The 22,497-nt window shown below is 46.6% G+C and overlaps 1 protein-coding gene across 2 annotated transcripts; it reads right to left on the minus strand.

The window, feature by feature from the left end:
• Window positions 1–611: 611 nt before the first annotated feature.
• SHOX (SHOX homeobox) lies at window positions 612–22,182 on the minus strand. Of its 2 annotated transcripts, none has more exons than XM_082221515.1 (5): window positions 21,284–22,182; window positions 16,945–17,153; window positions 8,596–8,653; window positions 8,380–8,471; window positions 612–2,726 (listed from the first exon to the last, which is right to left on the minus strand). In XM_082221515.1, the coding sequence occupies exons 1-5, from the start codon at window positions 21,630–21,632 to the stop codon at window positions 2,481–2,483; spliced, it is 954 nt and encodes a 317-aa protein (XP_082077641.1). In that variant the 5' UTR covers window positions 21,633–22,182; the 3' UTR covers window positions 612–2,480. The 2 variants fall into 2 exon arrangements, with proteins under 2 accessions (XP_082077641.1, XP_082077642.1); XM_082221516.1 differs by having other exon boundaries at window positions 8,383–8,471; window positions 21,284–22,181.
• Between the last annotated feature and the right edge of the window lie 315 nt (window positions 22,183–22,497).

Raw genomic sequence — 22,497 nt, forward strand, 5'->3', positions numbered from 1 at the left:
AGCCTCTATAAAACTAGTGTTCAGATTGTAGTGTGTTGGCATAAACACACTTCCTTCCATGTGATTTAGGCATAGGCAAACTTGGCCCTCCAGATGTTTTGGGACTACAACTCCCATCATCCCTAGCTAGCAGGACCAGTGGTCAGGGATGATGGGAGTTGTAGTCCCAAAACAGCTGGAGGGCAAAGTTTGCCTATGCCTGATGTGATTGATTGATATGTATACATTGGTGTGCAGGGCTGCTGCAGCTGTTTTTAATTTCAGGTTTCCACCATACCCTTGACATAAAGAGGTACTGGGGCTTTCACAAAGAGGTAGGAAAGTCGGGCAAAATGTTTCAACTCTGAAAACTTGTCCAAAATATAATTGTTTTGCGAAGAATAAATAAACTGAGAAAAGAGAACCATCCCGGCAACGAGATTGCACGCTGGTTAGAAAAGAGAGAGCGAGGGAGAGGGAGAGGGAGATAGAGATGAAAATATTGATGATTTAAGAAATACAATACATTCTGTCCTACGAACACTTCGCTGGGGTGGGGGAGGATATCAACAAAAACCTCTCAAACTATTAATGGGTTGCTTCAAAAAAGAAATACACTGGAAGGTCAATGGAACAGACTTAATGATTTTATGCTGTTGGGATGCAAAGATTCCATCAATGAGACTTGGATATCATATGCAATAACAGATTTAGAAGTAGACAAGAGCAGTATTTGTTTCCAGAAGAAGCACCAGTTAATAAATTGGTTGAAAGGAATTTACATGTAAGTGAGCAATGTGGGTATAATAAACTTAGACACTTTGGTAATATAATTTCAAGGAGTTCTCCTCAATTTCTATGAGTCGTAGTAGCAGCTCATACTAGCTGATAAGCTCCAATGAGCTTGCATTTGGTGTATAAAATTGGCTTCAATTTCCCCATCCACCCCCCAAAAAACCCCACTGAACTTGTCCACCTCTACATGACATTGACTTGGTTGTTGTTTCCTTACTTTAAAACAATTGCCAAATAAAAATAAAATTATAGTTATAATAATTAATACAGGCATTTGAGCTTAGTTCCCAGAAATATGGCACATGAACTGGATTCATAATCATGGCGGTTCTCTTTTATATATGCAATTCATATTTCTTTCCCAATCTGTAGAAGCCCCAGACTTTATCATTTTGGCAACAAATGGCAATTCCCAGGTCTGAACACAAAGGACCAGGTTACAGTTCCTGCAGAGTTGGTTTTTAACAGAAAAAGAATGCGCGGCTATTTCCCCGCCCCTTTTAATCTATAATATTTACAGTATTGCACTTTACTGCACTTAATTGCATTTCACTAAAATTAACGCTGCATCAGTATTATGCTTTTTAAAAAAAAAACTGTGTCCATCTTTGACAGATGAATCAACCCCTCTAGATCCTGTAAACCAAGCAGGCCTTCCGCAGAGATCCAGACATCTGGAAATAAAAACGGTGAAGTAAACCTGTTCACATAGTACAAGCATTTCAGCATGTTCAGGTGGTTCTCAGTAAAACAGATGTGTTCATCACTGTTCCCGTCATTTGGATCACCAACTAATTTGGGTGTCTCTCTTTCTCACACGCACACTCAGTTGTTGTTGTTCTTGTTGTTCCTTGTGAAGGATGTAGTCATTTGGACACCCCGTTGTGTTATTGCTGCTTTGTTTAGAAAACACTGCCTTGTCTCAGATCTGAAATTCCACGTTTAAATTCAAACCAGTTCTGCAGCAGCAGCAGCTCCATAGCGATGGAAGAGATTCATGAGATTGAAATAATACCATTGGCAACAAAGAAGAAATGTCATCTTAATGGAGACCAGCCCCACAATGTTGTTAAGCTTTTTCCTTTTTTCTGTTTCATTTTTGTTTCAGTATACTTGGCGATTTTCAAACATTGTTTAAAGTTAGGCACATGCACGACGTAGCAAAACTGGCAGCAGCAAATGTTGTTGGGCTGACATGATCATCTTCAGTTTGGCCAGGGTCCACTTCCATTTGTCCCAAGATTCATGGATGCCACGTGATTGGAGGGTTCTGTTGCCCGCCCCCCAAAAAAATCTACTTTCCTCCAAAGTTTTCTCAATTTTTTTTTCCAAAACTGACACTTATAACTGAGATCCAGACTGATTTCAAACCTAGTATTTATGCATCTGGTGGCTGAAGAACAGTTTAACTGCAATCATTAGCACTAAGTGCTTTTTGAAATAAAAATTTAAAACAGAAAATAGGCCAGTAGGTCCTTCAGTCCTCAGATCAACTGAACAAGTTGCTGAAGTCTTTGAACAAAATAAAAGGAGAGGATGAGAAAGGGAGGAAAGAAGGAACAGGCCAGCGCTGAGCCTGTCTACAAGTACTTGTGGGCCATTAAAAAGGTACCAGTTGTCCTTATCGCAGCCAAGCTCAGAGACTGGATAGAGGAAAGATACTATTGTCCATCCCTGGCAACAAAATGGCTTCTGGGGAGGAAATGTCAGAGCCCCAGGGCCTCGGCGTGTTTCCGAGCCTTGAGCCTCAAATCAGCGATGCTGGAATTCTTGCTGTTGCTCTTCGCGGCCGCTGCTACTACTGCGGCCGCAGAGGCGGAATCTGCCAAGGAGGCAATGGGAAGTCCAAAAGGGGGCGGGGGAAACATCAGATAAGGGGCGTGTGCAGCCAGGTGAGGGTGGAGGTGAGGGTGGGCATGGGTGACGCCTTCCAGCTGCAGCTGAGCTTGGACCTGAGGGAGCAAAAGAAGGAGACAGAAGCAAAAGGGACAATGAGTAAAGGAGCTTCCAGGAGGGTAAACAAATGAGTGTCATTCTGTGTATCTGTAAATAGGCTGCGTTTTCAAGGGGACATACACCAGGATAGGTCTGCAGCCTGTAGGAATAGAATGGCTTTTTGTAACAGGCAGATGTGGGTTCCTGGTAAACTGGGCTCGGTGGTTAAAAGGTCTGTAAGCTACCTAATACCACAATATAGTCAACAGGATATCACAATGTTGTTTTTGCTTCTAACCATTGTCATCTGCAGCAGCAGAAAGATGCTCTCACTCTGTGTCAGCATAGCATATCAGAAACCACTTAAGGTCCAGACCCAAATAACCATGAGCACTTTCTTCTTATGTCTCAGCATATTAATCTACTGTTGCACATTGCCACTCTTTGTACATGGTGATCAATCCTTTACCGGTGTTCCTTAACTTGTTGAATTGCCACATTCCACTCATTATTTTACTGCCATTGACTTAGAACTGCAGAGTTCCCCTTTTCTGGATCTTCCAGACACACAAACTCTTTGCTTTTCTGTAGCATGGTTCCTCTACATAGCGATACCTATTCAAGCTTCCTCTTGGCTGGGAGAGAACGGCTTAATGGCAGTGTAAAAAGGTAAAGGGACCCCTGACCATTAGGCCCAGTCATGAACGACTCTGGGGTTGCAGTGCTCATCTCGCTTTATTGGCTGAGGGAGCCGGCGTACAGCTTCCGGGGTCATGTGGCCAGCATGACTAAGCCGCTTCTGGCAAACCAGAGCAGCGCACGGAAACGCCGTTTACCTTCCCGCCGGAGCAGTACCTATTTATCTACTTGCACTTTGACGTGCTTTCAAATTGCTAGGTTGGCAGGAGCAGGGATTCGAACCGCCAACCTTCTGATCAGCAAGCCCTAGGCTCTGTGGTTTAACCCTGAATACTGCATATCAGGCTCTGGGCACTTTGCAGCAACCCCACAGTGTTGTCCAGCGGTATTAGACCCCTATTGCACATTGGAGATCAGCAGAAACTGAGTTTGCAGAACCCTGCATTGCTTTTTTATATATATCCCCACACTGCAGGTAGAACTGAGAGAGCAGGATAAAGCAAACCTGCAATTTAGTTCACTTTTTTTTCCCAGTTGCAGATTGGACGGCTGTAACTTACAGCAGCCATGCAATGTAGGACACTGTTATATATCAGGCCAGTTGTAGAACTATGTGAATGGCCTTCTCAAACCTTCTCCCAGGCCACACCAAGCTCGTTTGCAAGAAAAGCCTTGTGTTCAATTGGCTTGCATGCAGACTGGATTTTTTTAAAATAAAAAGTGGGCATGAAGTAAGACCTGTGTTATAGCAGGGGCATAGCTGTCAACTTTTCTCTTTTTTTAAGGGAAATTCCCTTATTCCGAATAGGATTCCTCGAAAGAAAAGGGAAAAGTTGACAGCTATGAGCCACCTATCTTTTCTGCTAACTCAAATTTTTCAACCACCTTAGCCACAGACTCTGGTAAAACCTGCACATTTTGTTTCAGATCCTCACTTGTAGCATGGTATTATAAGGTTCTACCCCATGATGTTTTTTATCAAGCAAAATTAATGCTTCCTGGGAGGTCACACAGACATTTTTTCCTTCTTCTAGGAACTGAAAAAGGAGAACCATACCCACAAGGGTGTGCAGGAGAGAAAGTGCAGCCACACACATCTGCAGTTACTGCTAAAGTCCTTGTGGCACACGTCCAGCAAATGAAGGACTTTTGAATAGTAATAACAATAATAACGTTAAAAAGGCGCCGGTGTAATTAAATAGCTGCAAAAGTGAGTTTGAACTGCTCCTAAACACCACTGGACTTTCAACAGGAACACGTGCTGCCAGATCTGATGCAGAGTTACAGTTACAGCCCCAAGGTGCCAGGTAACTTCTCTGGTCTTTGTTTATAAGGTTTATAAGTCCCCTTGTAAGATTTGTTTTAAGATGGCTATAAATAATTTTTCCTGAGTATAGCTTTTTCGCTTTGAAGCTGTCGGATTTTTTAAAAAAGTATAGGGTGGGGTGGAATGGGGAAATTTGGCTCTGTTGCTAGCCTGATCCAATTCTGTTATCATTATCATTATTTACATTTATATACTACCTTTATCATCCAAGGATCTCAAGGTAGTGTTCTCCTAAGAGGCTAAAAGGTGGTGAGTCACCCAGGGAGCTACGTAGCTGAGTGGGGATTTGAACGCTGATCTCCCAAGTCCTACTCCAACACTCTAACCATTACACCACATGTAAGGCATGCCAGGTATACAGGATGAGTCTGTGAACAGAATCACATCCCCTTCATCTCTTTATTATTTGACCAATTTCTAAGAATACTTAACAACGGTTCAGGGACACTTATGGCTATTTTAAAGCATATTTATTTGTTGTCGTCTGAAACACTTATAAGGGACTAGGGACTAGACACTTATCAGGGCCTGAGAGGGTTTAGGTGAATAGGAGAAGATTTGTTGTATGTGTGTGTGATTAAATTCAATCTCTTTGACAATCGGTATGAGTGAATGTGGCTATTCAAACATTTGAATAAAACTGGGCAAGAAGAGTCAAGTGCTTGTCAATAGTCTCCACACCTTCCCACTTCCACTGCCCGGAAGTGTGGAGGCATTTACTGCCTGGACAGAATACTGCCTGTACATCTCTGTATGTAAAAGGGTGAGATACATTTAAGAGAAGGAAGAGAAAAGTCAAGAGAAGGGCCTCAGATCTTCCTGAGCTGGCTACTCATCTGCAAGCCTCCTGCCATGTGGCCTCGCCTGCAGGCTTGCTTATTTTCTCCTCTTCCTCCCTTGTCCTTGGGTGGGAGAAATCCATCAAAAACTATGGCCATCTTATTCACGCCACAGCTCCCCTTAACACGTCTAACTTCGAAAATAAATGGAGCTGTTTTTCTAGTCCGTTTCACCCTCAAGCTAATGAAGGTGAAATTGACAAAGTAGAAAAGCTTTCACATATTCGGGGAGCCATTGGGAGGCAAAGAAAGGTAAAGAATCATCTCCCCAGTATTTTCTTCCTCCTGCCTGTGTTTTTTAAGGAAACAAAGTGGAACAAGTTCTATTTCTCTGTGTCTCAGTGGCTAGGGTGCTTTTGCAGGGAATCGACCAGTTTGCTTGACACACTTCCAGCCTGAGAAGTACCCAAGCCCCACTGACACACGTGGGGGGGCTGAAACAAGAACCCCCTGCCTGCCTACCCCTCACATCCTGCCTCGCTAAGTAAGTGTTTTTGGGTTGTTACTTTTTTCCCCTTATCATTTGCATTGGAGACATTCACTAGACTGATCTGAATGGCAGCATTTCTGTGTGGCTTTCAAAAAGATAAAGTCCACACGAGTAGCTTTGAGGCAATGCGAGGTTACAAGCTCTTAAAGAGGAATTTTCACACGTGACCACCACAGCCCCACAGCCCGAGTTCTCTTTGTTAAGAGGATCGCCAAATTTCCACCCAGCTCTTCTAGGTGTGCCTTTTTAGCAGCAGCTTGATCTACAGCAAATTAGGAGATGAAGCGCTTCACAACATGGAGAGAAACAGTCACCACCACTGCTGCTTTGCTGTGGAACAAGCCCCTGTTAAACAGCACAAGCATTCGGGAGTGAGAAGCTGACAACTCTTGGTGTCCTTCTTAAATCTGTTAACAACGCAGGATCTAATTCAAAACAGAAACCAAATGTGTCTTGATTTCTTCTCCTTGGACCACCCTGATTTAAGCCTCACGCGTGAAATCACCAAGAGCGACGTTGCTCTAGTTCTGCAAGAGATAAACGTTCCCGCAGAAGAAATCAACAACCTAGGCCCCACTTTTCTGAAACCCTGTTTGAAATAAAAGGGACCTTTCCAGAAGCCCGAGAATCACAGGGGTGCTTAATTACATAGGAGGATGTAAATATAAGGGAGCTGAGGCATCTCTGCTGCTTACTGACTTTTCCCTATGGCTTGTGTGTGAGACTACTTTCAGTTCCCAGTTATGAAGACTAATGGGGCAAAAAGAGTGAGCAAAGCATGGTTTTTGCGTTCCATACAGTGCTAGTGCGACATAGTGACTGGAAGGTTAAAGACCTGCATTCAAATCCCCTTGCAAGTAGCAGGTTTACAGTGAATTTAATTTAATGCATCATTCAGTACTCATTACTTAAATCAATCTAATTAGGTCTCTATTATTGCCCATATCAGAAGATGGCCGAGTCTGAGAAACACACTTCTTCATGGCCATGCAAGTTTGGGAGGTGGTTTCATTGCGTGAGTCCTGAAACATGCTTGCGCTACAGTATTTTCTCTGCTGCTTTGATAAAGATTAGCTTTGAACAAAGAGCAGTTTCTCAGCCTAACCTACTTCACACGAATGTTGAATCCACACCGTGCATTTGTAGCACATGGCTTTCCCCAGTCTCAGTGAAAAGTAGCTTGCTATGGGTGCTGGGAACTGTAACTCTGTGAGGAATGAGAAACAGTTCCCAGGATTCGGGGGGTGCGGAGGGGGAATAAGTGTGTTGAATGTGTTTTAAATGTATGCTGTGGATCCACCTGTCCCTTAAGCAAAATACAGATCAAGCTATGATCCTGTATACACTTACCAAGAACGATGTCCCCATTAAAAGCAACATGATTTACTTCTGAGTGAACATTTCTAGGACTGCAATGCAGGTGTGCTTTAGGACGACTACTTAGGAGAGAGGAACAAAAATAATGGAATTCTACATTTAGGTATTTGGGGGAGTTAAGATACAATTACCTGGATTTATTTTCTTCCCCTCTGCATTCAATATCTTTCCCGCCACAGGTAAGAACTCTTGTGCCTTTAAAGACTACTTGAAAGGCAGAAATTTAAGTGGTTCAGTACAGAGATTAACGTGTTTGGTTTCTACTAACAGTAGCTGAGGCAAATCAACTACGGTGGTACCTCTGGTTATGTATTTAATTCGTTCTGGAGGTCCGTTCTTAACCTGAAACTGTTCTTAACCTGAAGCACCACTTTAGCTTATGGGGCCTCCTGCTGCCGCCGCGCCGCTAAAGCACGATTTCTGTTCTCATCCTGAAGCAAAATTCTTAACCCGAGGTACTATTTCTGGGTTAGCGGAGTCTGTAACCTGAAGCGTCTGTAACCCGAGGTACCACTGTACTCATCTTTCCAAGAGGATGAGTAGAAGTAGCCGGAAATTTTGTTTTTCCAAACGATGCAACACTCAACATTACTATCCTACACAGTGTTCACTCAGAAATAAGTCCTGCTGGTTTCAATGGCGCTTACTCCCACATTGAGCGTGAACAGAATTGCAGCCAGACTTGGAAGCCACAGTGAGTCCTCGTTCGAAACCTGGGGACGATAAGGGCGCCTCTGAGGGCGCGCAGAGTGCACTCCTTCGCCACTGACCCATCCCAGCCTTGAAAAACGCCCGAAAGCCAGGGGCGTGGCTTCCTGACGGATCTCCGCTCCGGCCACGCCTCCTGCCCAGCGAGAGACGTATAAGCCCCGCCCCCTTCCGTCTGACAGCCCGCTCGGAAGAGGCGTGTCCTTTTCTACAGCGCCCTTCCCCTCCAGAACCTCGATTCGCCTCGGACGTACAGGGAGAGAAAGGGGTCAAAAGGAATCAAAACGAGCTACCTGCTGGAAAGGCATCCTCAGGGCGCCCATGTTGACGTAAGGGGCCACTCGGCAGGCGTCTAAGTGGCTGGCCGTCCCCAAGATCACACCTGCAAAGCGGGGGTAGGGAGAGACACGTGTCTTGGTGAGGAAGGAACCTCGGGGGTCCGGATAGCGCTCACCAACCCCCTCCCCTCCTCCAGCCCACCCAAGCACTTTCCAGCTCGAACTCACCTTTATGCATCTGGTTCTCCTGTTTCCGGCATTTGGCTCTTCGGTTCTGGAACCAAACCTGCAATCAAAGAAAATGAAGGGAGGAGAGGTTTGTCACCATCAGTTCTGAAGCGTCTGGCAGCCACCCGTGCTTATAAAAACGTACTTTTTTGACCAATACAGACATTTCCCCCCCCCTTACCCACACACGCCCTTGCTTAATATTCAGTCTGATGAAGAGTCCTGTTGGGCTCGGAAGCTTGCTCCCTGTTTTGTGTCGTTTTGATTGCTCGTACAATAAAGAGGTTTTATTTTGGTCGATACGTTTTATTGATTTTCACGGGACCAGCAATATAGAAACAGGTAAGTTCCTACCCACAGAAGGACAAGCTTTTGAGGATATTCAGAACACACGAAAGTATGGAGTCCGAATGGCAGAGGACAGAAGCTTTCTCAGCCTGTGTGCCACAGTCTCAGAGAGGCAAAGGAAAGATGAAGACCTTATACTTCGCTTCCCCCCCCCCCTTCTCCTTCTTCCAAAATCAAAGTGTCAGTTTTGCTATGCACGCTACTGTAACTTCTCTCTTTGCTCTGCTCATCTGGTGGCTTTCTCTCTGAGAAGTGCTTGTTTATTAGGCATACAGGTAACAGTATACATCACGCAAAACAGCAGGACTAGTCAAAGGCCCTTTTAAGACAAGGGTCGTGGTATTGGTAAGCAGGTTTCAAGAGATTCACAGTGTGATCCTTATACGTGTCAGAAGTAAATCCCGTTGGGTTCAATGGCGCTTCCTGTCGGGTAAACGTGTATAGGATTGCAGCCTGAGGTGTTTCGAAATAAGAAAATAGTGCTATACACCACTAAAATGGTATAAATGCAGCATTTTCTTTCCCGCTGTTGGAATGACAAGCAATCCTTACGTCCACACTGGGTAGGGGACATTTCTGCACTAGAATGGGGGACTGTGTAAACCTCTTAGAGGTTTTTGTTGATTGTGCACACACACACACACCCATATACGCACATAGTTCAGTTTTTTTAAAAAATAATACAAATTACCTGAGAAGAGTGACTTTCTGTATTATTCTTATTGCTATAAAAAAGCATAAAGGAGCCACCAGATCAGAAAATGTGGGCTGCAAGTGATGAGACGAGTTTCACTTGCAACAATTAGGTGCAAATAGAGCAGGTGAGATCCGAGTGCGAACAGAGAATCGGACAAGAATCGAAATGGGATTCATTCGCACTTCTGCTAAAAAAAAAACCCCACCAACGGAACAATGCGCAGCTTGGAGAAAGTCGTCCCCTGTTGTGAAATGCAGAGTTTGCATCTTGATCGTCCCAAGCATGGCTGATGTCAAAGTCAAGCAAACAAGCGCTTTTAAGAGGAGCAGTCAAGCCACGAGCGACCTCCCTCCTAAGGTTGCGAATCCAAATTCGCAAAGCACCGCGAAGTTGATGCGGGGGTGTAGCCGCTCCTTCCCCGCGCATGCGTACTCTCTCTTTTTCCTTTTTTTTTAAAGTCCTGGTCAAAAGGAGACTTTGCTTCCTCCATCTCAAGGGATTCAGAGAAAGGGGCTGCCAGTGTGGCGCAGCGGGAGCCCCAAGGGCAGCAACCCTTCGAACGTATAAGAGGCAATACATGGATTGGCCTGTGGGGGCGCTAGACACAGCCATGAAACATCCCCAAAGTTCTGCTCCCAGAGACCACTAGGCTGGAAATGAAGCTCTTCTCGTGTTTTTAATACTGTATGGAGAACCGGTCAAGCATATAAGCCCTCACCTACAAGCTAAAGTGCGACATCCCGGGCACAAACTGACCGCCTCGGCGCGACAACGAAGCTTGCACAACTGCTCAGTTTATAGCACTTCGGATATCAGTCAGGAGGAGGGACAATTTGGAACCTGCTCTCCCCCCCCCCAGTAGGGGAGGAATTTTGCAAGGATATATTCAAGGCTTAGACCGCAAACAAGTCAATGTATTTTAAGAGCTAGGCGTGTAGTTCAGTATCCCATAAATATAACGTGAATGGTACAGGTCCGCGCGCGCACTTCTTTAAACCAAAGAATATGTTCCTATCTAAAGGTTTAGATTTAGACCAGCAGTCACTCTTGAGGGACCCGGACAGAAATAGAGAGGACTCCCGAAGATCAAACAAATACGGTCTGAAATGGGAGGGGGCACTCTTCTCTTCCCTAAAAGTGTGTGTTTGTAATGCTTTTATACTTGTGCTCCCTTTCACCGGGAAAGGCGGAATATTAAAAGGGGGCAAATCATTATGTAGAACAAGCAGATGAACAAAATGCCTCCGAGGCTATCCAAAGAAAGAAACTGTTCAGTCCAGCAACAAAGACGGCCCGCTTGCCTAGCTTTAAACCGGGGGAGGGAAGCCTCTTCTTGGCATCTCCTATTCGAAATCAGGAAAACAGGCAGATGGCGTTCAGGAGCAGAGAGCCAAGCCGCAATCCAATGCCCACACCGACCTTGGAGCATGCCCCATGGAAGTCAATGGGGTTTACTGCTGGGAGAACAAGTATAGGTTTCGGCTGGCAGGCAGCTAAGGGAGATTTCCCCGTGGGGAAGAGGTTATCGGCTCACACACGAAACAATGAGACAGAAATGTGATAGATCGCCACACACCCACACCCAAATAGTGCCGAGTACCAAGTGCCGATTTACAATTCACATCCATCTCTCATACATCCACACACACACACCCTTTGCTCTCTCACGTCCAGCATTCCTCCAATTTGGCTGAATGTGGCTTCCTTTCCCCCTGTGTGCCAGGCAGTGGCGTTTCCTCGAGGTTAATTTTGAACGCATATACATAAAGAAGGACCAGTTTTAGTGGGTTTCCCCCTGTGTCGACTCGTGTGGCATCGCTTCCCCCCCCCCCAATTTAAGGAAAAATAGGCGGGGCGGGCGGGGTGGGTTTCAGCTAAACCCTTTTATTCCCGAATTTCTGCCAGAGTTTATCAGGGCTTTGTCTTATGTTGACCTTGGAATTGCCCACTACAATGGCCAGCCATGGATCCACACCCAAACACTGATTACTCGGAAGAAAGTCCCATCACGGTTCAGTGGAGGGACTCTTCATTTACTTGGGATTTACTCCCGAGCAACAGAAGAAGCTGCCAGCGATTAAGGTTGCGATCCCAGAAGAACTTCACTGAAAGGAATTCTAGAAAAGTAGCGAAACCAATCAAGTTTCCTTGAAGATTAAAAAGTATATTGTGGCATGAGCCTGTTTCCTTACAGGAAAGGCACAGCATTTCGTTGAATTCCGCCGGGCTTACTTTCGAGTAAACGATGCCCAGGATCGCCCTGCACAGCCACGACCCCCAAACCCTCCCTTGAAAGTCAATTCAACTTCGAATGCAAATTCCGTTTATGGGGAAATCAATTAATTAATTCCACACACATCATCCAGAAGGATTATTCAAAGGGGGTTAATCCAACAGATTTCAATTACCCCTTTCCATTTGTCTTTTGACTGGGTTATGGATCCCACCATAAATCCCTTTTTCAGAGCCACGATTGACTTTTAAATAGGCTTGACTTCCACGCGACAATCAAACGCTTTCCAAATTTGGGTGGAAGGAATTATTTCTATTCTATTATTCTATTATTTTTCTTTTTTAAAAAAAATTGTCAGCCTAGTAATCCTCCCCTAATTCCGGAAATTCCCGTGTATTATAAATTGAGGCGGGGGGGGTGTCCTTAGATCTCTCTGGCGTACTAAGCAGCATGGGAACCTTCTCCCAAGAGAGGGGAAGGAGACGATTTTTTACAAATTTGTTTAAAGGATTACGTCTACCGTCAAATGCTCAGTGTCTCCACCCCCCTCCTCTTACTAAATCAAACTTTAGTCAGCCTCTGTCTGCTGAGACAGATCAAATCTGGGAGTTAAGCAAACATCGCTCCCATTCGCCCCGCCCCCCCCCTCCAAGTTCCTCCGCTTGCCAAGTTGATCATACGGTTAATTAATACTAACTGCACTTCCTACATCACATTTCGCCTCCGAGCTTTCTTCAATTGCCTTAATGATGGCCATTTACAACGGAGTAATTAGTGCAAAGAAAGGCTTCCAAAGACATTAATTATCCAGGGGTACTGGAATGGGTTTCTTCAACAGGAATTGGCCGCCTTCACACGTGCGCTAGTGGCGTCGCCTCCCCCTCCCTGATCCGGGTCTCTAATAGGTGATGTCTCAAATTAAAAGATGGGGGAACGGGAGGGGGGCAGTTTGCTCAATTTCCGAGCGATCCCTGAACTTTTTGAAAGGGAGCTTTCTTTACCAGTGGAAATGTCCCCTTTCCATTTTAATGTCCTGATCTCTGGCTCCCTTGGATTTGCTGTTTCTGTGAAGAGCGCAACACGCAGCACAGCCTGGAATAGATAGACGGCCGTACGACCCTCAACACGCCCAGTCTCGTGGGATCTCCGAAGCTAAGCAGGGTCAGGCCTGGTTAGTGCTTGTATGGGAGACCACTGCCATGGGAGACCGTGGGCATTCTTAGCTCAGTCGTGAGACTCTTAATCTCAGGGTGCTGCATTCGAGCCCCACGTTGGGCACACTATTCCTGTATTGCAGGGAGTTGGACTAGATGGCCCTTGAGATCCCTTCCAATTTTACAATTCTAAGACTCTTTCGAACACCTCTGGAAACTTAGCCACTTCAAGCGGACTAACGTTTGGAGTACCAACCCCCGCCATCTCTCCGCCTCCCTTGGGAGAAAGGACCGTTGCTTTCAGCGAAACACCGGTGTGCTGAGAAATGACAGCTTTAGTCAAATTCAGCCGAAATATTTGGGTTCTAGCTAGGTTTTGTTCCGACCGTTAGTACTGTGAACGCCCCACTTGAAACGAAAATACAGTATTAGTTTCTTAATATAACCACCTACCATTCATATAAACCTTGAGAATGGGGATCTTTTTATGGTGTGTCAGAATAATAATAATAATAATAATAATAATAAAGAATTCACCCTAAATCAGAGTTTTAAATAATCCTGCTTAATTAAGCCGGGGAAGGAAATGTGCATTTAAAAGTTGTAAACAGAAAACCTTCAGCTATCCTGTCTGAGGACAGACGGTGGCTGAACTGTATTGACAGATAACTAACCAATGAATAAAAATGAATATGCCCCTCATGTTATTTATTCTTCATTCTATATCCCCTTCTCTCTCTCTCTCTCTCTCTCTCTCTCTGTGTGTGTGTGTGTGTGTGTGTGTGTGTGTAGCTCTTTATCCAGCATTAATGATTTTGGAATGACTCCCATGACCTGCCTCTGTGCTAATTCCGCTCTCTACGCCACTCGTCATAATATAATTTATACCAATTCCGGGGAGAGTTCCTTCCCCACCCCCAAGGGTCGTTTGGTCGTCTGTTATCCTGTTAAACGAGGCAGACTTTATTTATTTTTATTTTTTAATCACACATCGGGTGCAGATATGTGGCAAATTCTGGGGCAAAAATGTCCTTTTACCCAGCTTTAACCACTCGGTCAGGAGCAGCGTGCGAGAGGCGTGTGATGTGAGGGACTAATCCGCGTTAAACGCTGCCGGCTCGTACCAGTGGCGCCTGAAAGGCACTTCTTAAAAAGACTCGCTGTGCCCAGCTGGGCAAAGAAAAGCGTCCCTTCCCATTTTTTATTTTTTTGCTTTGGAAAAAGGCGAAAGTGATGAGGAATAAAAGTGATGAATTAGCCCGCGCGCGCAGCCATCATAAATCAGCTCGGGTGTGATTCCCGATCAATTCCAAGTAGTCATGAATATGCTAAGTAAAGCGCAGGACAGTGTTTTAGACAGTTATTTCTTCATTAAGGATCACTCAGTGATTTCTTTCACAAATGCTCTAATCTGATTTCCTTTTGATTTCCATTAGAGACAGTGAATAATGACATTTAATTTAGCCTTGCGCCATAAAAACCCGAAGATATTTGCTCGTAATTGAATTACTGCCTGCTCCTCACTATGGTCTCATAACTTTCAATTATAACCCTGACAGCTGGGCGATATGAGTTGCCGGTACAACACTAAAAATAAAAGGTTAATAAGAAGTAGCTACCGTAGGAGCTCCAATTTATTTACAGCACATTTCCACACTAAATTGAAACTAGATCCTTTAACAACAAGGGACAGGCGCTACAGACGGGGATTAGGAGGCAATTCGGAGAGTATTAAAATATCTTTGGGTTGTTGTTGCTTTCGCCCTTCGGTCTCCTTCCTTTTCTCTTCCTCCTTTAATAAGATGCCGACCGAGTCCTTTTTAGCCGATCGAATCCTGATTATGTTTTAATTAAGGGTTCTCTCTAAAACGGCTTTCTCTGGACTTTATTTTTTGGGGGGTGGGGAGAGTCTGAAGGATGTTTTCCCCCTTCAGAAATATGAGAGAGAGAGAGAGAGAGAGAGAGAGAGAGAGAGAGAGAGAGAGAGAGAGAGAGAGAGAGTGCTGCTGGGGAGGGGGAGGGGAGAGGGTGGAATATTTCATGAAACCTGCAAGCACTTGGAACGCCAATTTTCCTGTAACTATGAATATCCTGTTAAGGTGCCGCGCTACTCCGGTAATAAACTACTTGAAAGAAAGAGTGCGGAATTCAATTACAAGTAATTTATTTTTATAGAAACACTACGAGTAATTTATTTTTATAGAAACGCTACATCAAGGCTCTGGCAAGATATTATACCGGCTCGCCTAGAAGGAGCTGGGAAGATGACATAAAAGTTGATGTCCCCTTCAGCCAAAGTTTAATCTTTTCATTCATTTATCTTGGGCGGTTAGATCAATCTTCGGCGCGGGGGGTTGGGAGCCACGACTTCTCTCTCCCTCCCCCTCTCTCAGTATTCCCCCTCGTAAGCTCTCCTTTCCAAGAAGAGCACTCCAGTAAGCGTTATTCCGTTCCTGGGGAATATTTCATTTATTGTTGTATTTATTTAAAACCCGAACTGTTCAGGAACCTAGTTTTCCCAGCTGTTTCAGGGGGGGAACAGCCTACAAAGAAACGTTTTAAAAGTTAAATGGCAGACCTGCCCTGGAAAGAGGAATTACACGCAGGCGTTCCAGGCGCACAAAAATGCTGCTCAAGGCTGGACGTGGAAGTCAACCCCACTAATATTAGTGGGGCGTTCATACTAAAAGTAGGGGTGGCTAACTCTTCTGTTAGAGTCGTGGGGCTCTAACCCCCCAAAGTCCCAGCCAGCCTGGGAAGTGGTCAGGGATTATGGGAAATTTGGTGCAGCAACATCTGGCGGGGTCAACATCTGGCGAGCCACCCCTGACTTAAAGCATTTAGACTGAGATTCCCCTTTCCTAGTGTGACTCCCACCATCACCTCCAAGGAAAAACACTGGGGGAACTGGAAGCGTGGTTCATTAAAATAGTTTTTTGGTGCTGTGGGAGTTCAGCCAGAATAAAAGCTCAGCTGGAGCTCAGCCTTCCCCACATGCCTTTGACCCTAAAGCCATGCTACAGGTTGATCACTTCCATGGAATCATAGAATTGTAGAGTTGTAAGGGACCTCAAGGATCATCTAGTCCAACCCCCTTCTTCCCTCCTTTTTGCACAACCTCTGTTTGAGGGGGAACGATGCTGCGACAATCGCCACAACCTGCACCACCCTTTTTTAATTATTTCTATTTTCTTGTTTGGTTCTTTTCCAGCCCCCCCCCCCTCTCTCTCTAGTGAGCAAGGCTAAAGGCCTTTAAAAAAAATAAATAAAAATGCATTTTTAAAGGCAACAATCTGTTCTTGTATCGAGCATATGCCTTGGCCGCATGACCAGCAGGCAGGCCCCACAACCCAAACACCTCCTCGAGGGTTGGGAGACGTTCTGTTTTCCGGGGGATCGACAAACGGAGCAGATGGGGCACCATGAATTCATACCCTTGTTATGCAAGTCAAATAGAGGCACGTTTCCCCACCACCACCACCACCCCACTCCCGGCTCTGGATAATCCAGTCCCAGAGCACCCAACCAGCCTAGCTTGATCTACACCAATTGTTCTCCGAAGTTGCTCCCACCCTCTCCCTGTTAAAAAAATAAAAGAGGAGCAGTAGAACCTCAAGGGAAAAGGGAAAGGTTTTTCGTTCCTGGCTGGGGCTACTAATCAGGCCTCTGATTGGTTAGCGAGCGGCACTCAGGGATGTTTCGAACGCTCCGTGTCTGCTGAAGATTCTAAAGGGGCGAGAAATCGAGAGCAGCGCCAGTGGCTGGAATTCCCCCCCCCCATGGCTGCTGCCCCCCCTCCGTCACACGTGTCCGGGTGCTGCGCGTGACAAAAAGGAGGGGATTTTAATGGGGTAGACAGAGATCCGAAACAAGGCCAGCAGGAGGAGGGCTCTGGCCTTCTTCTAAGGCTGCCTTACCTGAACCCTGGCTTCCGACAGCCCCAGCCTCTGGCTCAGCTCCTCCCTCATGAAGGCGTCCGGATAGTGCGTCTCGTCGAAGAGCCTCTCCAGCTCGTTCAGCTGCTCCAGTGTGAAATTGGTTCGACTCCTCCTCTGCTTCAGCTTGGTCTGGCCGTCCTCGTCTTCGGATTTCACCTCTTCCCGCTTGTCTTTGCACTCATAGATCCCTGCCGGGGGCGGGGGGGGGGAATGGGGGTAGGGAAGAGGAAACGAATACAACAAAGTTGCGCATCATAGAAGTCTCCTTAATTTCCTCCTTAAAGCCCTTGAGGCGGGCGAATTGGGCACATAGTTTCCCCAGCCAAGGCGAAGGACGGTCGCCCTGTGAGCCCCCAAAAGAAAGGCAAGCGAAAGCTGACATCGTCCCCTATGCTCAGATGACACATTTCGGGGGTTGAGTGGAATATTCGTTAGTAAATTTTCGGAGCTCACGGAGAGCCTGCTCTGATACAAACGTAATTGACTGCTACGCAGCCAGGATAGATTTTTTCTCCTGTTGCAGCGAGAAAATTATTTATTTGGGCGCAGAACAGGTGATGGTCCTTAGAGAGACCTTGTGTGACTCACATATTCTCCAGCTAAGGTTGCTAAATGCCCCTTATAAGGGACATCTCCCGTCTCTCCACGCGTACAAACTTAATCATCTTATTTTTGAAGACTGCAGGATCATACCTCGGTGGCAATATGTTGTCGCGGCTAGGAAGTGTGGCCTAGGTTTTCTGAACTGACAAGCCTCCTGAGGAAAGTTAAAGATCCAAATACCCCACGCAAGTCAAGAGTAGCAAAGATTTTACGCGAAACAAGTGTCAAGAGGAAATGGCCACTTTCAGATGAGAGAGGCTCTGAGACGTGTCCACTCTTCCTGGCCAGTCGCCTCCACCGGGAGGGGATCGGGGCCTCATTTTGCAGTCTAGACATGGCGGAAGGGGGTCGGAAACACGCTTTTTAAAGACATGGGGGACCCTCCCCTCTCTAATAGCTACTGAGCAAGAAGAAAAGCACCAGGAAAACGGCATGTTTGTTTCGCTCCGTTACGCGCGCTTTAAAATAAATCCAAAGGATATTAGAATCCATAGTCCCCAACTGAGAGGCTTTAGGAATGTGGGAACCCACACACACACACGAGATGAACCCAGCTTTCCTGTGACCAGGTAACCATTAGAAATGATTCGGGCGACATAATCGGGATGACCTTTGGCCAGAGCAGGTTAAATGCTGCCTTTTGTGGGCTGTGCTTAAAAAACAAAAACAAATGGCACAAGACGATATGCTTATAACCCATCGCCTTTCCAATATATTATTGATAAAAGCCACCAAGCCTCAGTTACGGTCCGTTCGGGGGAAGATTCCTCCCTCGGGATAGAAACTGATAAGAAAGGAAGCATGTTGGGTTGGAATAATGTTCCAACCCAACAGAAGCACCCAGAGGAAAAGACAGCGCCTCTGTAGCAGCAGCAGCAGCAGCAGCGTGGGCCCGGTGCGCTCTGGGTGGCAGAAAGAGCGTGGCCTGGACGCCCTCTCTGCCCCGCAGCCCCGGCTGGCCTTCTGAGGAGCCAACACGTCACTCCCGCAGCAAAACGTCACGTTTGCAAAGAACAGGAGCGCGTGAAGATGTAACGAGGGACTGGGCAGAGGGCGGGGGAGAGAGGATTTCATCTCGCCTGTTCTGAAAGGGATTTGAAATTCGGGGGTTGGCGCAGGGACTTCCTCCTGCCGCCTTTACCTGAGGAGCTCAAGTCACACTAACGGCAATAACCTCGACGTGAGCGCTCTCTAGCCAGATGCAAAGGACGCCCTTCCCACCCTAGGGAAGGAAGCCTTGCTGGGCCCAATGGGGCACCATTCCTCTCCATGGAACTTATTTACTGGCAAGTTCAGCGGCGACGCGGAGGACGGCAGCCTGTCGGACAGCTGGTTTACACAGACGTGCCCGTCTCCAAGCGCATTCCCTGGAAGTAAATCCCCTCGATTCCAGACTCACTGACCTCCCAAAGAAAAGTGGGTTGGGATGAGGAGTGACACGGTTAAACCTCTGCTGTCCAGTTCTGTTGTTTTGGTTTGACTTTAAGGAAGCAGTGTTGTGTTCCAGCCTACTACCTCTTACATGCAAATCTTCTGACGTCGAAAGGCTTTACAGTATTATATACCTCCAAGTAAAATAAGTTTAAGAATCAGGGCATTTGGTTCAAAGCATAATTTTAACTGATGGGACACACCGAATTGCCTAAGAATCCCCAGGCAAGCCTCAGATTGAACAGAAAACTATATATAAATGTATCCTCAGCCAGAGGGGTTTTTACTGTCGTGGCTTTTTAAAAATATGACGAAGCAGCCTTGAATTAAGAGGGGAAATTTTAATTTAAATACAGTGTTATGCTTACCTACAGGGTTTTGTTTTGCACTACAGCTACCAAACACAGGTGCGAAGCTAACGGATTTCTGAGGAATATCTCTCAACACACACTGTCCATTAGTCTCTTGCCCTGATTCCGCTGAAACTCACTTCGCTACATTTTTTTGCTCCCAACGAACGTTCGAGGGGTTCGCTTACAACTCCCTTTAATGGAGACACGTTCCAGCGTTCCAACCATTCACAAATATGGTAATGATTTTTCGCTTGTAATGTTTGTTGTACCGCTGGAAACCAGTCTTCCTCCATGGATTCTTCCTGAGGTTGATACCCTTTTGAATTACTTTCTTTTTTAACCGAAAAACAATTACAAACTTGAGATGTGTGTGTGAGAGAGAGACATTACAATATATTTTATGACATATCAGAGTTGTGTGTTCAGGTGACTGCTGAGAATGAAGCACGTTTTCAATAAACGGGTATCTATGTATATAAAATATTAGATATGTATATTGTTTCCCAAAACAATAACCGTGCATTGGAACTGACAGTATTTCAGGAAACTCGAAGGATTTCACGCCTTACTATTTTAAAAAATGTATTCTGAAAGGCCCTTCTCTCTCTCTCTAATATATATATATGAAATTGGAATTGTTAAAGCTTCCCAGAAATTAAATTCTCATTTATTTAGCCCTGCGTCTAAGCTCTCCTTCCGATTATAACGAATCTAATAGAACATAAAAAAGAATTATTAATAATATGTAGAATTGATATTAAAAGAGCGAGCAGATTTGAGTGATAGGGCTTTTCTATAATGGACAGAATGCTGTTTCGTTTCCTTTTGTTCTGTTTATGGTACAAGTGGCCCAAATCTCCTAAATACTATCGATCCAACACACCGTTATTATTTTACGAAGCGAAGGAGCAGAACGAATGGCGGAGTAAAACATATTTTAAGGAAGGGAGATTAACATGACTGAGCAGCCCTGCTGAATTTTAATTTAAAGTTTTCCCTTCTCACACCTAAGGGATTGCTGCATTTAATCCCATCGCGTCTGCCCTGGAGGAAACCTGTCTTAAATCGCCGAAAAACGTTTTATCAACTTTCTTAAAAATTTACTTTCCCTCACCCTCAGAATGCTCCTTTCTATAGGCAACAGTGAAGCGGGACAGGAAGAGCTATCGACCTGGTGGCCCGGGGTGAAGGGACTCTACCTTACACATTAGGGGAAGGAAGGAAGGAAGGAAGGAAGGAAGGAAGGAACTGACACCCGGAGAAACTATCGACACGGGCTCGGTACAAAATTCTAAAGTGCTTTCCCTTCCTTCCCGTCCTTCTTTTCTGCTTCGATCTTCCCCGCAGGCCTCTGACCAGTTTACCCTGAGCTTGGCTTCCCTCACGCCTCTTTTTAATGGAAGAAAAGAAACAAAAAAAAGAAGCCATAATTGAAGCCACGACGTTGGAGGCTCGTTCCAGAACAGGCTCTTTCGGGCAGCAACACAGGCGGGCAACCGGGCAAAGGATACCCGGGCTCCGGATCGAATCGGGTCGTCGATGCGAAACCTGCTTCTTTCTTTTTCCTCCCCGCCCGCCCCCCATCTCCACGCACTCCTATTGTTCCCAGAAAAGCTAAGGGGAAAGTTTGGGTGTTTCTCTCCCTCCTCTCCCTTTTCCTTCTACTTTCCACTCCAGAAGTGCTTCACGATCCCAGCGGCCATTCCTGTTGTTGCTAGACAAGTGGATTATTATTATTATTATTATTATTATTATTATTATTATTATTATTATTATTATATCGCCCGCTGCCCAACCGCTCCTCCCCACCCAAAAAGCCTCGAGGCCTTCGGCGCTGGTGTCTGGGGCAGGGAGAGGAGGTGGAGAGACAGAGCCCCCCTCCACACACCCCCACGCACCACCTCGCCTGGTGGGTCCGGTGCCCTCCTTACCTTCCGAGGTCCTGCTGGCGTGATTGAAGTCCTTGAGCTTGTCCTTGTCTCCGTCTCCGTGCTCCTTGAAGAGGTGCACCGGGCAGTGCGCGCCGCTCTCGGCCAGCTCCTGCAGGCTGCCGGCTTCCGAGGCGCCCAGCTCCCGCGAGCGCGCCAGCCCACTCTCCAAAACTTCCCGGTACGTGATAGTCTCCTTCTTGTGGCCGGTGCCTCCTCCGCCGCTGCTGCCGCCGCCGCCGCCTCCTCCTCCACCACCACCTCCGCCGCCACCACCTCCTCCTCCGCTGCTGCTGCTCTCCTTGCTTTTCTGGTCGAAAGATTTGGAGACAAACGCGGTAAGTTCTTCCATGGCGACCCGGTGGCTGGGGAGGGGGAGGGGGAAAGAAGAAGCGCACGCTCGCGATCCACAGTGAAGAGGTCCTCGGCGCTGCAGCGGCTGGATCTGGGCGTGGGTCGTGGTGGTGGGGATGGTGGGGTGGAGATCTGCACTCAGGAGGTCCAGGGGGCCGCCTCGTCGGTCCAGGCTGCTGCTGCTGCTGCTTGAAGGTGGTGTTGCGCGTTGCGTGCGCGTGTTTTGTTTTAAATCCTCCTCCTCGTGACAAGCAGCGAGGAAGACCACGTCGAAGAGCAGAGACGGGGCGCTGTCTCGGGGCTTAGATCCCTCCCGCTGTTATTTATGCCTTTCAATGGGGAGATCACACTATTTATACATGGCTACCTCAGCCCAGCCCCCCAGCTCTCTCTGTCTCCAGCAATTACTGCCTCTTCCAGAGTCGCAGGCAGGACTCCGAGGAGCGATCTCCCCCCACCTCGGGCCAGCAATTGGCTTTCTTTGCATTTCATCGCGCTTTGGCACCCGTCGCACCTTGATTTAAGGGTGGCAAAGAGCAGGGAGAGGGAAGGAGGGAGGGAGAGAGGGAGGAATCCAATGAAACTCTTTCCCTCTCCTCTTTCTCCCCCACCCTCCCTCTCTCCCCCACTCCATCCCATAGCCTCCTCCCAAACAGGTATCTCTCCGCATTCTTTTCAATGGCTCGCAGGAACCAAACGGAAAGGAAGGCGTGGGGGCGGCGGCGGGGGGGGGGGTGGGAGAGACTCGAGGAAGACCTGACTGGCTACCAGGAGATCTTCTGCTTATTATGGACACGCTAGGAGCGGGGGGAGAAAAGCTGGGCCGCCAACTCTTGCTAGACAACCGGGAAGGGGGAGGAAAT

The sequence above is a fragment of the Podarcis vaucheri genome, assembly GCF_965113315.1.
Source record: "Podarcis vaucheri genome assembly, chromosome: 4".
NCBI lineage: Eukaryota > Metazoa > Chordata > Lepidosauria > Squamata > Lacertidae > Podarcis > Podarcis vaucheri.

Excerpts from the sequence above, each read along its gene's own strand:
- SHOX (XM_082221515.1), bottom strand. The coding sequence starts at position 21,632 with ATGGAAGAACTTACCGCGTTTGTCTCCAAATCTTTCGACCAGAAAAGC. Across the intron at positions 17,154-21,283 it reads CGCCAGCAGGACCTCGGAAG|GGATCTATGAGTGCAAAGAC; the intron begins GTAAGGAGGGCA and ends CGCCCCCGGCAG. Across the intron at positions 8,654-16,944 it reads TGTCGGAAGCCAGGGTTCAG|GTTTGGTTCCAGAACCGAAG; the intron begins GTAAGGCAGCCT and ends CTTTGATTGCAG.